Source organism: Etheostoma spectabile, unplaced genomic scaffold, assembly GCF_008692095.1.
Source record: "Etheostoma spectabile isolate EspeVRDwgs_2016 unplaced genomic scaffold, UIUC_Espe_1.0 scaffold00001416, whole genome shotgun sequence".
Lineage (NCBI taxonomy): Eukaryota > Metazoa > Chordata > Actinopteri > Perciformes > Percidae > Etheostoma > Etheostoma spectabile.
Genome location: NW_022602749.1, coordinates 111474 through 127738, shown reverse-complemented (window position 1 = coordinate 127738; position 16265 = coordinate 111474). Strand labels below are relative to the sequence as shown.

Below are 16265 nucleotides of genomic sequence, written 5' to 3'. Positions count from 1 at the left end.
GTAGTGTAGGGGAGGGGCGCTGTGACTAGCCTATCACAGAACGGAGACACAGTCAATGGAGACTTTCATTGAATCTGAGTACAAATATTGACTCGCATTACTCGTATAATACTTGTACTCGGCAAAAGTGCTTTATCTGTACCGGATACTCGTTTTAGCCGAGTACTCGGCTCATCCCTAATATTAGTTATTTTTATATTAGTTACTATTATAAATTAAGATCTAAATGATGAAATGATTAATGGTAGAAAGAACTGGTTTATGTGGCTCGGGAAAGGGAAGTTTGGGGTCCGCTACTGGAGCTGCTGCCCCCCCGACCAGATACCGGATAAGCGGATGAAGATGGATGGATGGATGAAGAACTGTAATACATCCTTTTTGATGGTAGCTCATACCTTGTAACTGGTGACTTGACGTTTTACAATTATTTTTATACTAAGCCACAGTTACAACAATCAGATTGGTGCAACGAGTTAATTTAAAGCCACCAAATTTATTTAAAATTGAGTATAGATCGTTTTTTGGGGAGACTGTATTTGGTCTTAAATAAAAAGTGTAAGTTTAGAAAAGCTCTAAGATGTTTGAGTCAGTAAATTGATTTCATGAGGATAATGGAGAATGAGGACTGGATTATGTGTGAGACCCTTCATACTGTCAGTGACTTGAATGACTTCATTGAGCTGTACAATGGTGAGTGGTGGACAGTTTATTCACCAAATCTGTTTTTTACTTCCAGTGGTATTTATATTATCTGAATGCTGTAGCCTGCTTCAGATTCAGAGTGATAACTGTACAGTTTTAATGTACACATATACTGTATAACAGTTGCCCTTAAAGCTATTGTGCTAAATATCTGTCGCCTTCATGAGGAATTCTAAGTAATGATGGTAACAAAACTGTCGGCGTGTCCACATGATACAATCCTTCTGCGATCATGCACCGCCCCCACCCCTCCTCCATGCAGTTGCTAGTAGCCAAGGAGAACACGAATGATCAAACTTGCCTCCCTTCCTCACGTCTTAGTCCCTCCCACAAGGTGGCCCGGGAGCGATGCAAGGAAATCATTGGAGGAGAGAGGCAACGACCGTTTGTGTTTTTAAAGGGATGAGACGTTCTTTCCTCTGAAGCGTCACATGAATATGTCAGCTGTTTGGGTGAAGTTAGCAACTCTTTCAGCTTCACAGCTTCTGGGAAGGCTGCTCTCATGTATCCTCAGCTATAGCTCCTTTATGATCCCTCCTCAACGCTCGGTCATCGGGGACAAAATAAGAGCTTTGAGACAGCCTTCACTGAGGACGGACAGAACAACATCCAATTCAGCCAAGAAAAGAGGAGTCGAAGAGCAATCAAATAAGGGGGATGAGATTCAGCCACTGAGAAATACAGAGTTGTGTGGAGCTGATCCTAATTAGCTTTGTAGCATCTCATTTGGTAATGGCTTGAATGTAACGGACATTCAGTAATATCATAAACTTACGCACTAAAGCTTTAAGAGTAAAAACCAAATTCAGTCTTAAATTAAGGCTGACACTACAAATTGTCAACAACGAAAAGGGAACTCTGTGCAGAGTTCAATGATACCTCATCCAAGGTTCTACATCATAGAGTTCATTAGCGGTGAAAGGGGGCGTTTTGGCTAACCCAAACCATCAACAATGGAGAACAAACTCTGCTGAGTTCAATGATAGCTCACACAATAGTGTACACAAAACATTTTTTGGGCATATGGGGCGGGGCAAACATCAACAATGAAGAAGGAATTCTCTGCTGAGTTCAATGATACCTCACACAACAGTGTACATAAAACATTTTTTGGGCGTATGGGGCGGGGCAAACATCAACAATGAAGAAGGAATTCTCTGCTGAGTTCAATGACACCTCTCACAAACGGTTCAAATATTATGGAAAGGGCGTGGCCTGAGTAAATGGGCATGGTTAAAGCATAGGGGGTGGCTTAATTTCACATGTAGACCACCCAAGTTCCATGTAAATCGGATGATGTTTGTCATATATGACTGATTTCCTGTTGCCAGCAGGGGGTGCTATGACCAAAAATCAATTTTGGCCTATAAATGTCCTCAGGCCTGGACCCTTGTCAATCATGAGAAAAATTGGCCAAATTAGACAATGTACACTAAAGTTACAACACATTTTTTGTTCATCAGTAAATGCTCAAAATGGCTGCCATGCCCACACTGTTGGACAGGACAGACCGTTGAAGTTGATCTGATGAAATCTCTAGAAGTTTGTTAAAGTATAGGACCTTGACTATTAGGCCTACTTCCTGTTGCCACTATGGGGTGTTATGACTTTGAGTAAATATCAGCATGTAGATTTCCTCCGTGTTGGACACTTATGAATCCTGAAAAGTTTCGAGCCAACTGGACAATGTACACCCACTGCCTGTTTTGATGGCAAAACGCAATAAATGTTCGTCCCACCAAGGCCATGCCCTATGACAAAAGGTTTTCATCTTTAATGTTTTAAGATGGTAAAGACCAAATTTGAAGTCAGATGAAATCTCTAGGAGGAGTTTTTTAAAGTATGACATGTGGAAATGGCCAAAATCACACTAATTTCAAACTTTTCCATTCAAAATGGTGGACTTCCTTTTGGGTTTAGGGTATTGCTCCAATGAGCTTTTTTGTACGTTGTTACGACCCAAAGTAGCGTGTGCTTGGAGGGGCTTAATTTTTTAAAGTTTTGTAAGGGGCTCTAGCGTGCCTTTTTTGTGCACCTATTCCCAAAACCCTTAAAATTTTGAGTATGTGACAGGAGAATTCTGTTACATTTTTAAGTTAATCTTGATTGCTATAGATATGCAAGTACAGTTAATAGAAAAAACAAAATGAGCCAAATTGGTGCGGTCAACACAGAGTAGCTGCAGCTATGTCTAGGAGCTTCCACTCAGCTAAAACAGCAGTGGTCGGGCCAGTTTTAGAGTGCCTTTGTCCCTCTTAACAGACACAAAATGCAAAGAACATCCCATGTCTCTATCGTGCTGATAGCTAGCTCGCCCTGTTAGCTGCTAGCTGCCATGTGTTCAGTCATGTTTCTGTGATAAACATCATGCAGCAGTTCCGAGCGTAATTGTAGATCATCGATTTTGTGTTTGATCGATCTGGTGTTGGTGAGTAGGAGGCTTGGCAGTTTCAATCTCTGTGGTAGTATCAGTCACGACCGGCATCCTTGTCTGTTCTTAGAGCGATCTGCACACCTTTTCCTGCTACACCGGGACTTCACTGCAAGACTACAGCTAGCCTTCAGTAATGCTATCACTGTGCAAGCCACAGACATTATTTGGCCCGTTTCCATGTAGGTACATAGTCACTGATAAGGTTATAACCACTACAATGTTCAGTTACCTTTTTTTTCTCAACTTTGTTATTATTATTTTCTTGAAATAACACCGGATGAAAACAATATACAATGTAGACTTAACAAAGTATATTCCCTCCCTCCTCCCACTATCCATATAGCAACACTGAAAATTAATAAACACAACTTGAACAAGACAGATATACTCAGACATACAGACACACATATAAACACATTAAATTAAAAAACAAGATTAAATATTAATTACAATTATTAAAAGAAAAAAGGATGAGGGGAAAAGGGGATTTAGAATGGGATTAGGTTGAGTTTATGGGAGCAAGTAGCGAGTTATGTTTGGGGAGCCACTAGGAGAGAAAGATCAATAGGGATGAGGGAGAAAAAGATGGATATAAAAGGTCCCCAACTTGTGTGGAAGTTTTCTGCTTTAGTTTGTCTTGTGTGTCTAATTTTCTCCAGATGTAAGCAGTTCATTAGGTCTCTCATCCAGTGTATAAAGGACGGTGGCCGTGGGGATTTCCAGGCTGTAAGAATCAGCCCTTTGGCAATCAAAGTGGCAAAAGCCAGTGCATCTTTCTGAAGTTTAGAGAGAGGTACGTCTTTAGGAGGGAGGCCAAAAAGTGCGACGAATGGAGAGGGGTCAATTGATGTAGTTGTGTTAAAGGCCTTACATAGTGTTTAGTATAGATTTCCAAAAAGTAATTAAGGTGGGGCAGAGCCAGAACATGTGCATCAATGTTGCTGGGGCCTGTCTACATCTATCACATATAGGGTCAATGTCAGGCTTAATTTTAGAAAGTCTGGTTTTAGTCCAATATATTCTTTGAACAAATTTAAGATGGATGAGACAGCGGCATGCACAGATGGAGGAGTAGTGAATTCTGTGTAAAACTTCAATCCAGTCATCGTCCTCAAACCTACAGTCAAATTCAGTCTCCCACCAATGCCTTACAGTTAGATTCACAGATGATGTGGAATTGGCAATAAGGGCATACAGGTGGCTGGTGCGCGGGTTGGTTTGGAAGATACTATCCAGAATAGTTTCAGATAGGAGTGATGGAAAACCTTTTAAAGTTCTTCCGAACAAATGCCTGGATCTCGAAGTATCTTAAGAGGAGATTTTTGGGGAGCTGGAAGTTAAGTGAAAGTTGAGCGAAAGAGGCAAATGTTTTGTCTATGTAAAGATCTTTAAATACAGCAATACCCCTCCTGTGCCACACCCCAAATGCATTATTCAGCAGAGCACAGGCAAGTGCCTCAAGAGATGTTGGTCTGCATGAGGCCTCATGACTGATGTTGTTTGTAAAAGGTAAAGAAATTTAGGTAGCACATTCATTCTGAGTTTACACAGCCCATAAGGGACGGGGGAGAGAAGACCAATGGGCAAAATCAAGTCTTGTGCACTCAAGGGCGGAAATAAAGTTATTTTTACGCATATCTGAGTATTTTCAGGGGAACGTAACTCCCAGATATCTGATTCTGTGCAAGTTTGAAGAGAACAGTTGATGGATTGAGGGTCTCTGCAGTAATATTTATAGGAAACAATTCACTCTTGCTAATATTCAGTTTATACCCAGAGATTGCACCAAATTGCTCAATACACTAAAGGACTCCAGGGAGGAACGTAGCTGGATCTGAAAGATAAAGTATGACATTGTTGGCAAACAATAACATTTTTGACTCAATCCCCCCTGCCACATTCAAGTGGATCTTTGTCTTTCTTTAAGATTAAGGAAATAGACGCTTGTCGTAGGGACTGTGGCAATAAATCAGTCTCAAGGATTTGATTGAACATGTCAAGCCTGGGTTTTGCCAAGATATCTGTAAAAGTTTTATAGAAGTCAGAAGTCTCTCTCTCTCTCTCTCTCTCTCTCTCTCTCTCCTGTCCTTGGTGCACACCTTGTTGTGGACAAACACACTGCAGTTCACTTTTGCTTTATTTGAACAAAGAAGTGCAATTTTGTTCACATCCATTTTTTTATTGTTTTGGTTGTGTGTGGTTTTTAATTTCCATTTTATTGTTTTTGATTGTGCTTTTCCAGTGCATTTTTTGTTAACAGAGACTGAGACAATATTATCGTTTATCGCCATATTTCTGGGACAATTTATCGTCCAGCAATACTTGTTATCGTGACAGGCCTAAGTTGAAGTCAGTGTGTGTGCAACTTCAATTAAATTTTGAATCTACTTTAAGGGCTTTAAAACATATTCCAGATGTATAGATGTAGGTCTGAAAAGTATTGCAAACTGACATCCTAGTTAAAATAATTTTAAAACCCTTTCAATTCTGTATGAGTTTTATCTGAAGATTACTTGCTTGCAGCTCTGTGTGTGCTGAATTATTTTCTGTGGCTTTTATTATTGCACTGATGCTCTCTGCTTGTTTAAGCAATACAGACCACATACCTCTGTTTGATTACCATGCCCAAAGGTTTTCCAAATGGATTAGCCAAGCCTGTTAGCTACAATAATAACCTGCCTTTAAAAGGCAAAGTTATTATAGTCGTAAACACCTGGCAAATTTTTCAATAGGTGTGCCCCTACTGCCTGCAGTTGAAATGAATTGCACAATGAAATAGGTAGGGCGATGTGATATTTTTTACTGAACAAATGGGAACTATTTTCAGGCCTTCAGCTTACTTAAGTAAAGAAACATTGGTTGACCCTGTGTGCTTGGATTTGTGCTTCCATTCTGTCTTCCATAACTATCTTGGAAACTCAGTTGGTCTCGTTTCTGTATGTTTCACCCTCCAGAGGAGCCATGTTTTACCGCCACATAAACCCATGAATGCACGTTGATTTTGTAGAACAATGCAATGTGTTTCTGGTTAAAGTTGACAGTGTCTCAAACCTTTGAATTAGAAATGAGGAAGCTTGACCACATATTTGAAAATGAGAGGGGTTGAGGTCTGGTTTGGGGGTATTTTATCCGAATACAGCATACAGAAAATCTGTATAGAAATATAGGCAATATTGGCTAGGATAGAACAACACAGTGCAATTGTGCTAAGTAAAATATCACATTCATTATTAATTTCACTTGTTTTAATTTTAAACAAATTGTATATCCAAATATTGTCTATATCAACGACAATATACCGGATGTCCCTCGTTCGGCCAGATGTCCGTCACCTTGCACTTTCTCTGTTGGTATTCTAAACTCTGGTTGATTTATGAGGAATATGGTTAACTGTTCCTCAGATCTCTGCAGGATAAATCCAGACAGCTAGCTACTTTTGAATACTTTTACATGTTCCACCAAAACAAGTTATTTTTTGAGACTTCAAGAAGCATCGTTATTTTGTCTGGCGCTAAGCGCTACCAAACCAGAGCACGTTTTTATATAATAATGCAGTGCTGGTTCCATGGTATCAGAATTTGGGATAGTCATCATGGAAACATTAGTAGATCATGTGACAAGTGCTGGGGAAATTGCCAGAACAGGCAGCCCTGTGCCCCCCCGCACTTTAATACACCTTTTTAGTGACCCAGGTCATATTTGAATTGTCATCAACCCATGTACTGGCCTGTTTAGAATTGACAAAAGAGGGATTGAACAAGAGTAGACCCTGGTTATTGGTGTGAAAGAGGCATTAACTAGTGAGATATACAGCACACACTGTTGCTAATAATATTAGCAATCGAGAAAATTTAGACTGCTCAACTCAATATAAATAGTTCATGTAAAGCATTATGCCCTTAATTCCTATATTTAAATTTGCACTACCTAAATGATCGGCTCTTTTGATGGGATGATGTACATAAATAATACTTGACATTGTGTGTTTCTTCTTTAACAGTGGAACAAGAACAGATCCAGAAGAAGACCTTCACCAACTGGGTCAACGCTCAACTGGCAAAGGTGATCCGACTTCAAGCAAATATGTCCTTGTGTTCTGCGCTGCAAAGAAGCATTAAGAAAACATGTACAAAAGACCTGCAATGTGTTGAGGGATCAGTCTACATTATTATAGTGAGAAAACTAACATGCATCACTTCCTGCTTCAAAGCTTTATAGATTATTAATAACTTAACAGTGAGTCTACTGATAATTAACACACATTGTTGGCTACATCTCACAATAAATGGAGGCTTTAAACAAAACCAGAGAAACACAAACACACCAGTAAGCTTAAAATGTTGGTTTTAAATCAAACTCTACTTAACATTTTATCACCTTTTATCTTATATCTTAGCACTTATATTCAGTCATAGTATTGCAATTTATACACGGTAATTTCCACTCCTTAAGCTAAGCTGATGCAGCTAAATAACAAAGTGCAAGTGAGCAAAAACATGTGAGGGCATGCGTTGAGGGATTATCAGTTACTCAATACTCATGTGCATGCATATTACTTAAAAATAAAAAAAATAGTTTATGTAGAAGCCTCTCAGTAAAACCAGAACAGAATGTTTGCTGTCAATAGTATTATCTTTGTTTGTAAAAGAATCCTTTTAATTCAAAATGCTTTTGTATATAGTATGTAATAGTTAATATAGGCTGCAATGTAATACTTCCTGTAGGGAAATCAGGTCATAAAGATATCACATTGCAAAGACATACAGGCATTTTGTGCACAAAACATTAAGAACATCCTCCCTGCAGGCAAACTGTAGCTCCTTTTGCAAAATCGATATTGATAGTTTTTATTTTTTAATTCTTAAAATTTCTCTACCGTTTACATTGTCTTACTTTTTATCCTTTTATTTGTCAATTTGTTTTATAATTGAGAAAAAAACTGCATTTTGCATTAGAATTCATTTGCATTAAAATTGTACAAATACCTGACATTTTGTACCCTCAGTGTACATATTGGGGGAGGAGGGAAGCTCATGAGAACAGCACATTTGATTTGATATTGACTTCCTGTGACACTATCCGCTGTGTTGTGTGAGCTGACAACATGAAATTCTGATGAAAGACCTCAAGGAGCAAAGGAAAACAAAATAAATCTATGAGCTTTGTGATGCTACACGTGCCAAATCAAACCTTATAAAACACCACCACATCCATCTTGTTATCACCATTAGAGGGATTTTCTCAGTTGTGTTAACAGGAAATCCAACATGCCTGAATTTGGAAATTTGAGACAGCACAGGCCACTGTCTTTTTCTCACTTTCTTTCACGCTTGGATCTTTTTCTATAACCAGCTCCTAACATTAGTCAGCAGCAGCAGCTCCTGTTAGAGGTCAGTTGTGAGTGTAATAGTGGGATGGGGGGAGGGGGGTGGACTGTGAACATAAATATAGCATTGAGGAGCAAGGTTCACAGCACACAGATAGACAGCAACAGACGGCCACCACCACTCACCAGTCACACCCCCTTCATGCACCCAGCTCTTGGCACACTGGGGCACTCAGTGGCTGAATGCTGGAGATAATTTTTAATCCTTTGACTGTTGTTCACATAATACATTTTTCTTTAAATAATTATCTGAGTCCACTTTGGAAGGTCCTAGGTCGCTGATTCAGCAGTGTTAGTAAGCGCAGGTTATTCTGGTGTGCAGGAAACAATACGGTACAACTTTATTCTCAGTTTACACTGAAATCCCAAGAAAACAAAAAAAAGGAAAAAGCAGAATACACAAAGTTACAAAAGATGAAGAGCTATCAACAGCCATGAAAGATAAAGATGTTTCATGATACTCTCAGATCTCGATCTTAATTGGTATCCAACTGATTTTTATTTAGCAACAGGATAGACTGATGTATAAAAGAGTTCTTAAGCCTATTGTATCTAAACGAAGAGACTCCAGATTGCCTGGTAGAAGGCAAAAGTTGGTATTCATAATTTAAAACATGCATGGAATCAGAAACCTCATGATCAACTGTTCATGAGAAAGTTATTTATTCTTTTCTACTGAGTAAATTACTCTATTGTTCATGTCATTTATAGGCTACTAAGGGACTTTTAAGGTGTTGTTTTCATATCCGTATGTTCCTCCTATATGTTACTTGTGGAGGTTAATAAAGGTCATGGTCTAAGAGGCTCCCATTAAAGGTCCAGCGTTTAATGTGTTTAGTTGTTTATTTTCAAAATCTGTGTTGCCCGTTCACAAACTTGTCCTTTTTCATAAATATTGACCACTACCATCAATTCCAAGTATTTTTTTTGGCTTGAAATTTTACATTTGCGTAAACTGGGGTAGACGCTCCTTATTCATGCGCCATCTTGAAATCCAATAGCCGGTAAGGGACATACAGGACACACTGCTCCCCCTTTTGCATTTTTGCTGTCACATGATAAACTCACAGGTGCTGCTAATGCTGCTAATGGGTATCGTCGCTTACTGATTGCAATTTCTCAGCAGAAATATAGAAAGTATATGTATTTTCAACATTAAACACATATAACATGCGTTATATCTGCACTTTTTCCTACTTTGTACTGCAACTGCTGCACAAACAATTCCCCTCTACATAATATTATGTTATCTTTAGCATTTAACATAACAATTTTGGAGATTACTAAATTTGGTTATTAAAAAATGTGATCAGGATACTGTATGAACTGCACTGGACATAAACATCCCAGCACTCTCTGATTATGTCATGTCTTCACTTTAAAGACCTTTAACATATCTTTGACATTTCTGTGCTGCAACTTGTTACCTATTGTTATACAGTGTATGCTGACACAAATATATCCATGATCAGATCTGGTTGATCATGATCAGGTTTCCTCTGTCAGTGAGCAAATACAAGCAAATGACAACTATGCAAAAATTTGATAAATGGCCTATAGTTAAACATTAGGTTGATAATTATATTTACCAAATAAAATGACAGGGCAGGGCCACATAGTGTTTATTGTGACAGACTATGGGGGTATGCTTTCCTGATTGGTTCAAAATTGGGGCAGAGTGATTTTTATTATAGTGGTGCAGTCATCTTTGATAAATTGTGTGTGTGTGTGTCCCCGTCTTGGCAATCATTTATTGTTGCATGACAAAGATCCAAACAATGATTTATGAGCTTTCAGATCCAAATACTAAAACTAAAATAATCATCATTATCTGGAGGATGTTTACTATCTACAAAATCTCAGCTTCTTAGAATCTTAACAAACTGCTTTGTTGAGCTTGTCCACCACGTGCTTTAAAGTTTAACTGATTTTTTATAGCATGTCACAAGTCATCTTTTAGCATCAACCACATGAACATGGAAAATATCAGAGCTGCATGCCTCACAGATTTCTATCCTAACAACCTTGTTGTACAGAAAAATGTCTTTGTTCATCAATTTTGGTACATATTCTACTGAGTGTGAAAGGAAAGTTCATGTAAGCGAGTAAAATCACCGAGTTTTTGTAAACATGGCTTATTTTACAAAAATGTAATCAAAAGTAGATGCTGTACCTGTCTACATGCTAACCTTCCATTTGCAGAATAGATGTTGCAGCCTTGGCAAAGCTCTTTGAGTGTTTTATATCTGCAAATGTGAACCTAAATGTATGTGTTGTGACAGCGGAGGCCACCATGTATGGTCCTGGATCTATTCAATGATTTCCGTGATGGCTCCAAATTGCTGGACCTGCTGGAGGTGATGAGCGGCCAGCGCCTTGTGAGTTTGCTCGCGCAGTTCACAACTTCACATGCTTTCCAACCAACAGCTGACCGTTGGAATGAACCAGCTAACTGACTTTCTGGTTGGCTTTTCCAGAGTCGGGAGAGAGGCAGGGGAATGTTTCAGCACAGGAGCAACATTGAGAAGGCCCTTTCCTTTCTTAAGCAGAAATCGGTAAATGACACACTAAAGCAGCCCTTTAACTTATCACCAGCCAAATAGTGAGAACTTTACTACTGACATTGACAAAACCACAAGCATGATGCATTTTGGCATCAGATTTGGTCATTTAACATGACAGTAATTGTTATGTTTACAAGTCAAAATTTGAAACTACAAAATGTGATACCTTCTACTTCGTCTGTTTTTTTCCCTTTGTAATGTATCAAGACGGACTTTGCAAGTTTGAAAAGTATTTTGTTTTCTTCCCCAGATCAAACTAGTCAACATACACATTCCTGACATTATTGATGGTAAACCGTCAATCATTCTTGGCCTCATATGGACAATCATTCTACAGTATCATGTGAGTTTAATATGTTTACTTTTCTATTTGTGTCTGTTGTGTTTCATATTTTCTTGTTGGCTTTCCACTGTGATCTCAACTGACCAAAATTATTATTTTTTTTAATTTATAAATTTATTTAAGCATAACAACTAAAACATATGTTTTGTGTAAGCAAGAGATGTCCCACAGGATTCTGGTGTGATTTGTGTGATGTTAAGTTTCTTCTTTTCTGAGTTAGGAATGGTTTACCTTCCCTCATCTTGCTTGTTGTTTTGTCCACTTTTTAAAAAACTTTTACTCAGTTTCCAATAGGGCTGCTCGATAATGGAAAAAATCTAAATGCAATTATCTTGGTCAATATCTAAATCATGATTATTCAACACAATTCATTGCATTGCAATTGGGAAAGATGTTGCATTTATTGAACTTAATAAACAGGGAAACTGCTAAAGAAATCAACTTAAACTGTGAAATGTCCCTTAATACTTTTCCCGTTTAACTTTTTGAATCCCCCTTCAGAACACAAGACAAAATAGGAGTGTCTTTGCAAAATGTTATGTGCACAATAATCGTTTTTCTTGATTTCTTTGTTTTAGTGATCGTTTAAAGATGAAATCAAAATTGCAATCAAAATTTGGTTATTTGCACAGCCCTGGTTTTCAAATATAAATTAATAAGATGTTAAACAGAAACTGTGTTGGTGGTTTACTTAGATTGAGGAGTTGGCCAGCAGTCTCTCGTTCAGTTCTCGCCAGTCCTCCATGGAGTCCTTGGCCACTCTGGATTCGCGCTCCACCCTGTCAAGCCGCTCGGCCAGCAGCAGTCCTGTTCCTCCTAGAGGTTCACCACTACACAACCGTTTCAGGGTTTCTGCCAGGAAGGCCCTACTGCTGTGGGTTCGGGAACAGTGTCACAAGTAAGCACCCAGTCAAATGAGTGCTATGAATGAGTTTATGTAGGGTCACATTGATATATTGAACCTGAACAAACCTCTAATAGATGCCACTCTTCTGTTGTCGGCAAAGTGTGGGATGTAAGGATTGATGGATTCTCACACAGGGACCTCTCTTGTCATCTTCAGGTCTGGTCTAAAGACCAAAACCTGATCTGGGCATTATTTTACACTTTCATTCTGTGTTCAAAATTGTAGTACTTTCCATTTCAGCTTGCCTGTTGATCTTAAAGCGCCTGTGTGTAGGATTTAACAGAAAAATCTAATTATCTGTTTCCCCTCAGAGCTGGTTGTTCCATAAATGTGAAAGACTTCAAAGCAAGCTGGAGGAGTGGAGTGGTCTTTCTGGCCATCCAGTACGCTCTGCGCCCTGACCTGGTGGATCTGTCCAAAGCCAGAACCAGAAGCAACAAGCAGAACTTGGAGGAGGCCTTCCACATTGCAGAGAAGGAGCTGAGAATCCCCCGCCTGCTGGACCCTGATGGTGAGTTATTCAGCAAATATAAGGAGGTGCTAAAGTATTATATGTGCATTCAAGGATGTCACGTTGAACTCACTGTCCCTGGACCTGCCAGATATAAGAGAAATATTATACCAAATATTATATCAAACTTGCCAACATTTGTAAAACACAGCTCAATTTTATCATCATTGCTCTTTTTTGTGTGAAAAAGACTTATAGTTCATTTCAATCAGCAGATACTTTATTTAGATTGAACAATCTGTTTTTATTTAAGTGCATGATAAAAAAGAATTTGAGAAAAGTCTTTGTGGATTAGGCCCCATCATGATATTTTTAGGGGGGTTGTGATTCCGCGATCAGTTCTGCATATTTCCCCCTTGGGTGTAGACACTGGTGGTGGTGGAGAGAGTGGCTGACCTGGATGATGGGTGTGGAGCAGGACTGGGCGCTGATATGATGGAGACTGGAGGTGAAGGGGGGGAGGAGTGTCACATCTGTTTGTACTGAAATGATAGTCTATATCGTTGATGATTCACTTCCGGGATTGCTCCGGTGCCGGCAGAAATTTCGCCGGGTGTCCCTCTTTTCAGAAGGACGTCCATCCCCTTCCGCTTTCTTTGTGTTGTAATTGCTATCTGTCCAATCTTTTCTGTGCACAATTAAAACAACTTACAAACGTACATATCACCAAAACAAATTCCTTCCTTAGGCTATTTTGCAGAGGCAATGTTGCTAGTATGCCAGTGAGTGCCATGCCAGTAAACCAGAGCATGTTTTTCTCCCATCCCTTGATGCTGTGTGGACTAGCCAGAGCTTCCTCTGAAGGTCTGGCAATGCGAGACTACTGAAATGACACTGACAGCAGCACAGTGGAGAGCGAATTTTAAAGTTTGACGGTAACAATATGATTGCCTAAGAGAAATCATGCAAGATCTGGTTGGACTACTTATTGAATGCCCACCGTATAGAAGAGATGACAATAAAATGAGTGAGTCAAGGTAGTCTTCCTGATGGAACTTTAGCTAAGTTTCCCGCTTCTAGCACTGTAAAAGCAAGAGAATCAAGAAGCTTTTTAAGAATTTATTATTTAATTTATTTGCAATTGATGCCACTGCAGAATTATGACTTTTACAACACAGACTCACACATACTGTATGTGTTTCACTTATTCGCCAGTCTTACACAGTCGGTTTACTACAGTTGCACTTAGTTTCAACAAAGCTCTGTTTCAGTCTTTTGCTTGTGTAGCTCATCCCTCCACACCTTCTGGTTTGCTACGAACACTCTTTCAATTATGCGGTGTTGTAATGTAACAAAGTACAAGACTTTGTTACTTAACTTAAGTAGAATTTTCACGAATCTGTACTTTACTTCGTTATTTATAATTCTGGAAACTTTCACTTTTTTGGCACTACTTTTCCAAAACAAAATGTATGCTTTTACATCACTACATCTCCCCTAAGCGTCTTCGTTACTCATTACTTGCAAGAAATGCTTTCGTACATAGGAGTGAAAGATTCTTTTTTTGGGTCTGGATTGCGTGAAACTTCTGGAATGTTAGACCAGACATCATGCCAGTCAAGATCGATACTCAGGCCTGGGCATTTGTGTACCCAGATCCACTCAATAGGAAGGCCAAAGAGGCCAGATATCACAAACTAAGAAAACTTTGATACCATATCACAGGTTTTTGGCTGCATGGTAAATATTGTCCGGATGGGAGGGATGGGCAGAGGTCTCTGCAAGGGGACACTGCATGCCATTAGCAAAAAGAATGTCATGGAGTGACCAAGTCTCTGTCATAACATTTTCAAAGGTTCACCAGCAAACAGACATATCTGGGTTAAACCAGGTAAGGAGGGATCTTAACACAAAGGACCAAAAATAATGTTTAAAGTTGGGAACTGAGAGACCACCATCCTCTTTCCTCTTCTGTAGAGTAGACATCTTAAGTTGCGGCCACTTTCCTTTCCAGATAAATTTAGATATTGCTGATTGTAATTTATGCCAATAATCATAAGGAAAGGAAAGAGGTAGCATAGAGCTCACAAAAATAATCCTGGGTAAAACATTAATTTAGCCACAGAGATACATGCTTGAATAGACATGGGGAAAACCATCCATCTTTCCATATTTTTTAATACGTTCAGAGCAACAGAATAGTTGTGCTTAACAATCTGGTTTAAGCAAGGGAAAACCTCAATGCCTAAATATTCAAACTAAATAACAATGGGGATATTAGCAGAGATGATTGAATTGCGAGCAGAAACATCATGAACATCTGCCAATTTCGGGAACCACTTAGGCAGAGAACGCAAGAAATATTGAATAGCATTAGAGCCTTCTAACCCCTATTTCCGCCCGACGATGTGGATATTGCTTCACCTCCAGCTCTTGAAAAGCGTGGCCATGGCTATCAAGTATACATGAGTTGCTGTCCACGGTAGTTTTTAGATTGTTCACATCAGATCTGATAGAGCCAAGGCTTGCAGTTAGAGATGCTAGCTTGGCATGGATAGCAGTTAGCTTCTTGTCGTTGTCAATCCCCACCTGTTGAATTTGAGACTGAATCTGAGAAAAACGTGGTTCAAAGTAGTGTTTTGTTTCTCCAGTAAGGCCTCTGCAATGGCAACTGATTTTCGCAATGGGTTTTATTCTTGTTTGACATTCTGCTTTAAATGACTCTATCAAGCACAAAGTGATAAAATATTGGAGGTTGGAACCATATAACACAACTATTTGGCAAGGTTGGGCCAGGAGCTAAACCTTAAGGCACCATCTTTGTCGAGCGGATCATGTGACTCTCTCTGACATACTTGTGTAGCAGTCATTGATGTTGTGCCATGTGAATCTGTGTGAGTGTAACTGAGTGTTGTGACAGAGCCGTGCTTAGCGAGCCTGAGGGCAAGTGGGACGGCGATCTACTGACTCACTTGCTGTTTGCTCCACTCTTATATAAAAACCCTGACTTGTTTCACTTTGCCTGTGAGTATATGGGCAGACTTTTATCAGCCCAATGTTTAATAGAGAGAGAAGCTAAACCTCCGTTCTCCAACTCCACTTGCTTCAGGAGCATGCTCATGTGTTAGTATAGACGTTTGACAGTAGTTTGAGAATAATCATGGAGGATTGTGATGTGGATGCAGATGTGGACGTTCGGGACCCTGATGAGAAGTCCATTATGACCTATGTGGCCCAGTTCCTGCAGTACTCGAAAGACCTGCCTGTGCCAGAGGAAGAAATGCAGGTCTGTATCACACATATTTTTTTTTTCTAGACAAACATCAAGCAACACAGGGCACTATTTTACACTGTAGAGCATTTGCCAATACTTTTTAAAGTCTGTGGAGTGTCTGGTTCTGGCAACTAGCTCGGGTAGGTTTTAGGATTCTGCTCATGATGTTTTCAACTGTTTAACTGCGACAGTCGATTGTCAAAA

At 39.3% G+C, this 16265-nt stretch overlaps 1 protein-coding gene across 1 annotated transcript in view; it reads left to right on the top strand.

Moving 5' to 3' along the window:
- Positions 1–16265, top strand: part of LOC116675020 (uncharacterized) — a 130958-nt gene that overhangs the window by 11674 nt on the left and 103019 nt on the right. Inside the window, exons 2-8 of the mRNA XM_032507143.1 lie at positions 7137–7198; positions 10805–10900; positions 11000–11077; positions 11337–11429; positions 12125–12327; positions 12648–12847; positions 15973–16073. Coding sequence (XP_032363034.1) covers positions 7137–7198; positions 10805–10900; positions 11000–11077; positions 11337–11429; positions 12125–12327; positions 12648–12847; positions 15973–16073 — 833 coding nt within the window. The remainder of the gene's footprint in view (positions 1–7136; positions 7199–10804; positions 10901–10999; positions 11078–11336; positions 11430–12124; positions 12328–12647; positions 12848–15972; positions 16074–16265) is intronic.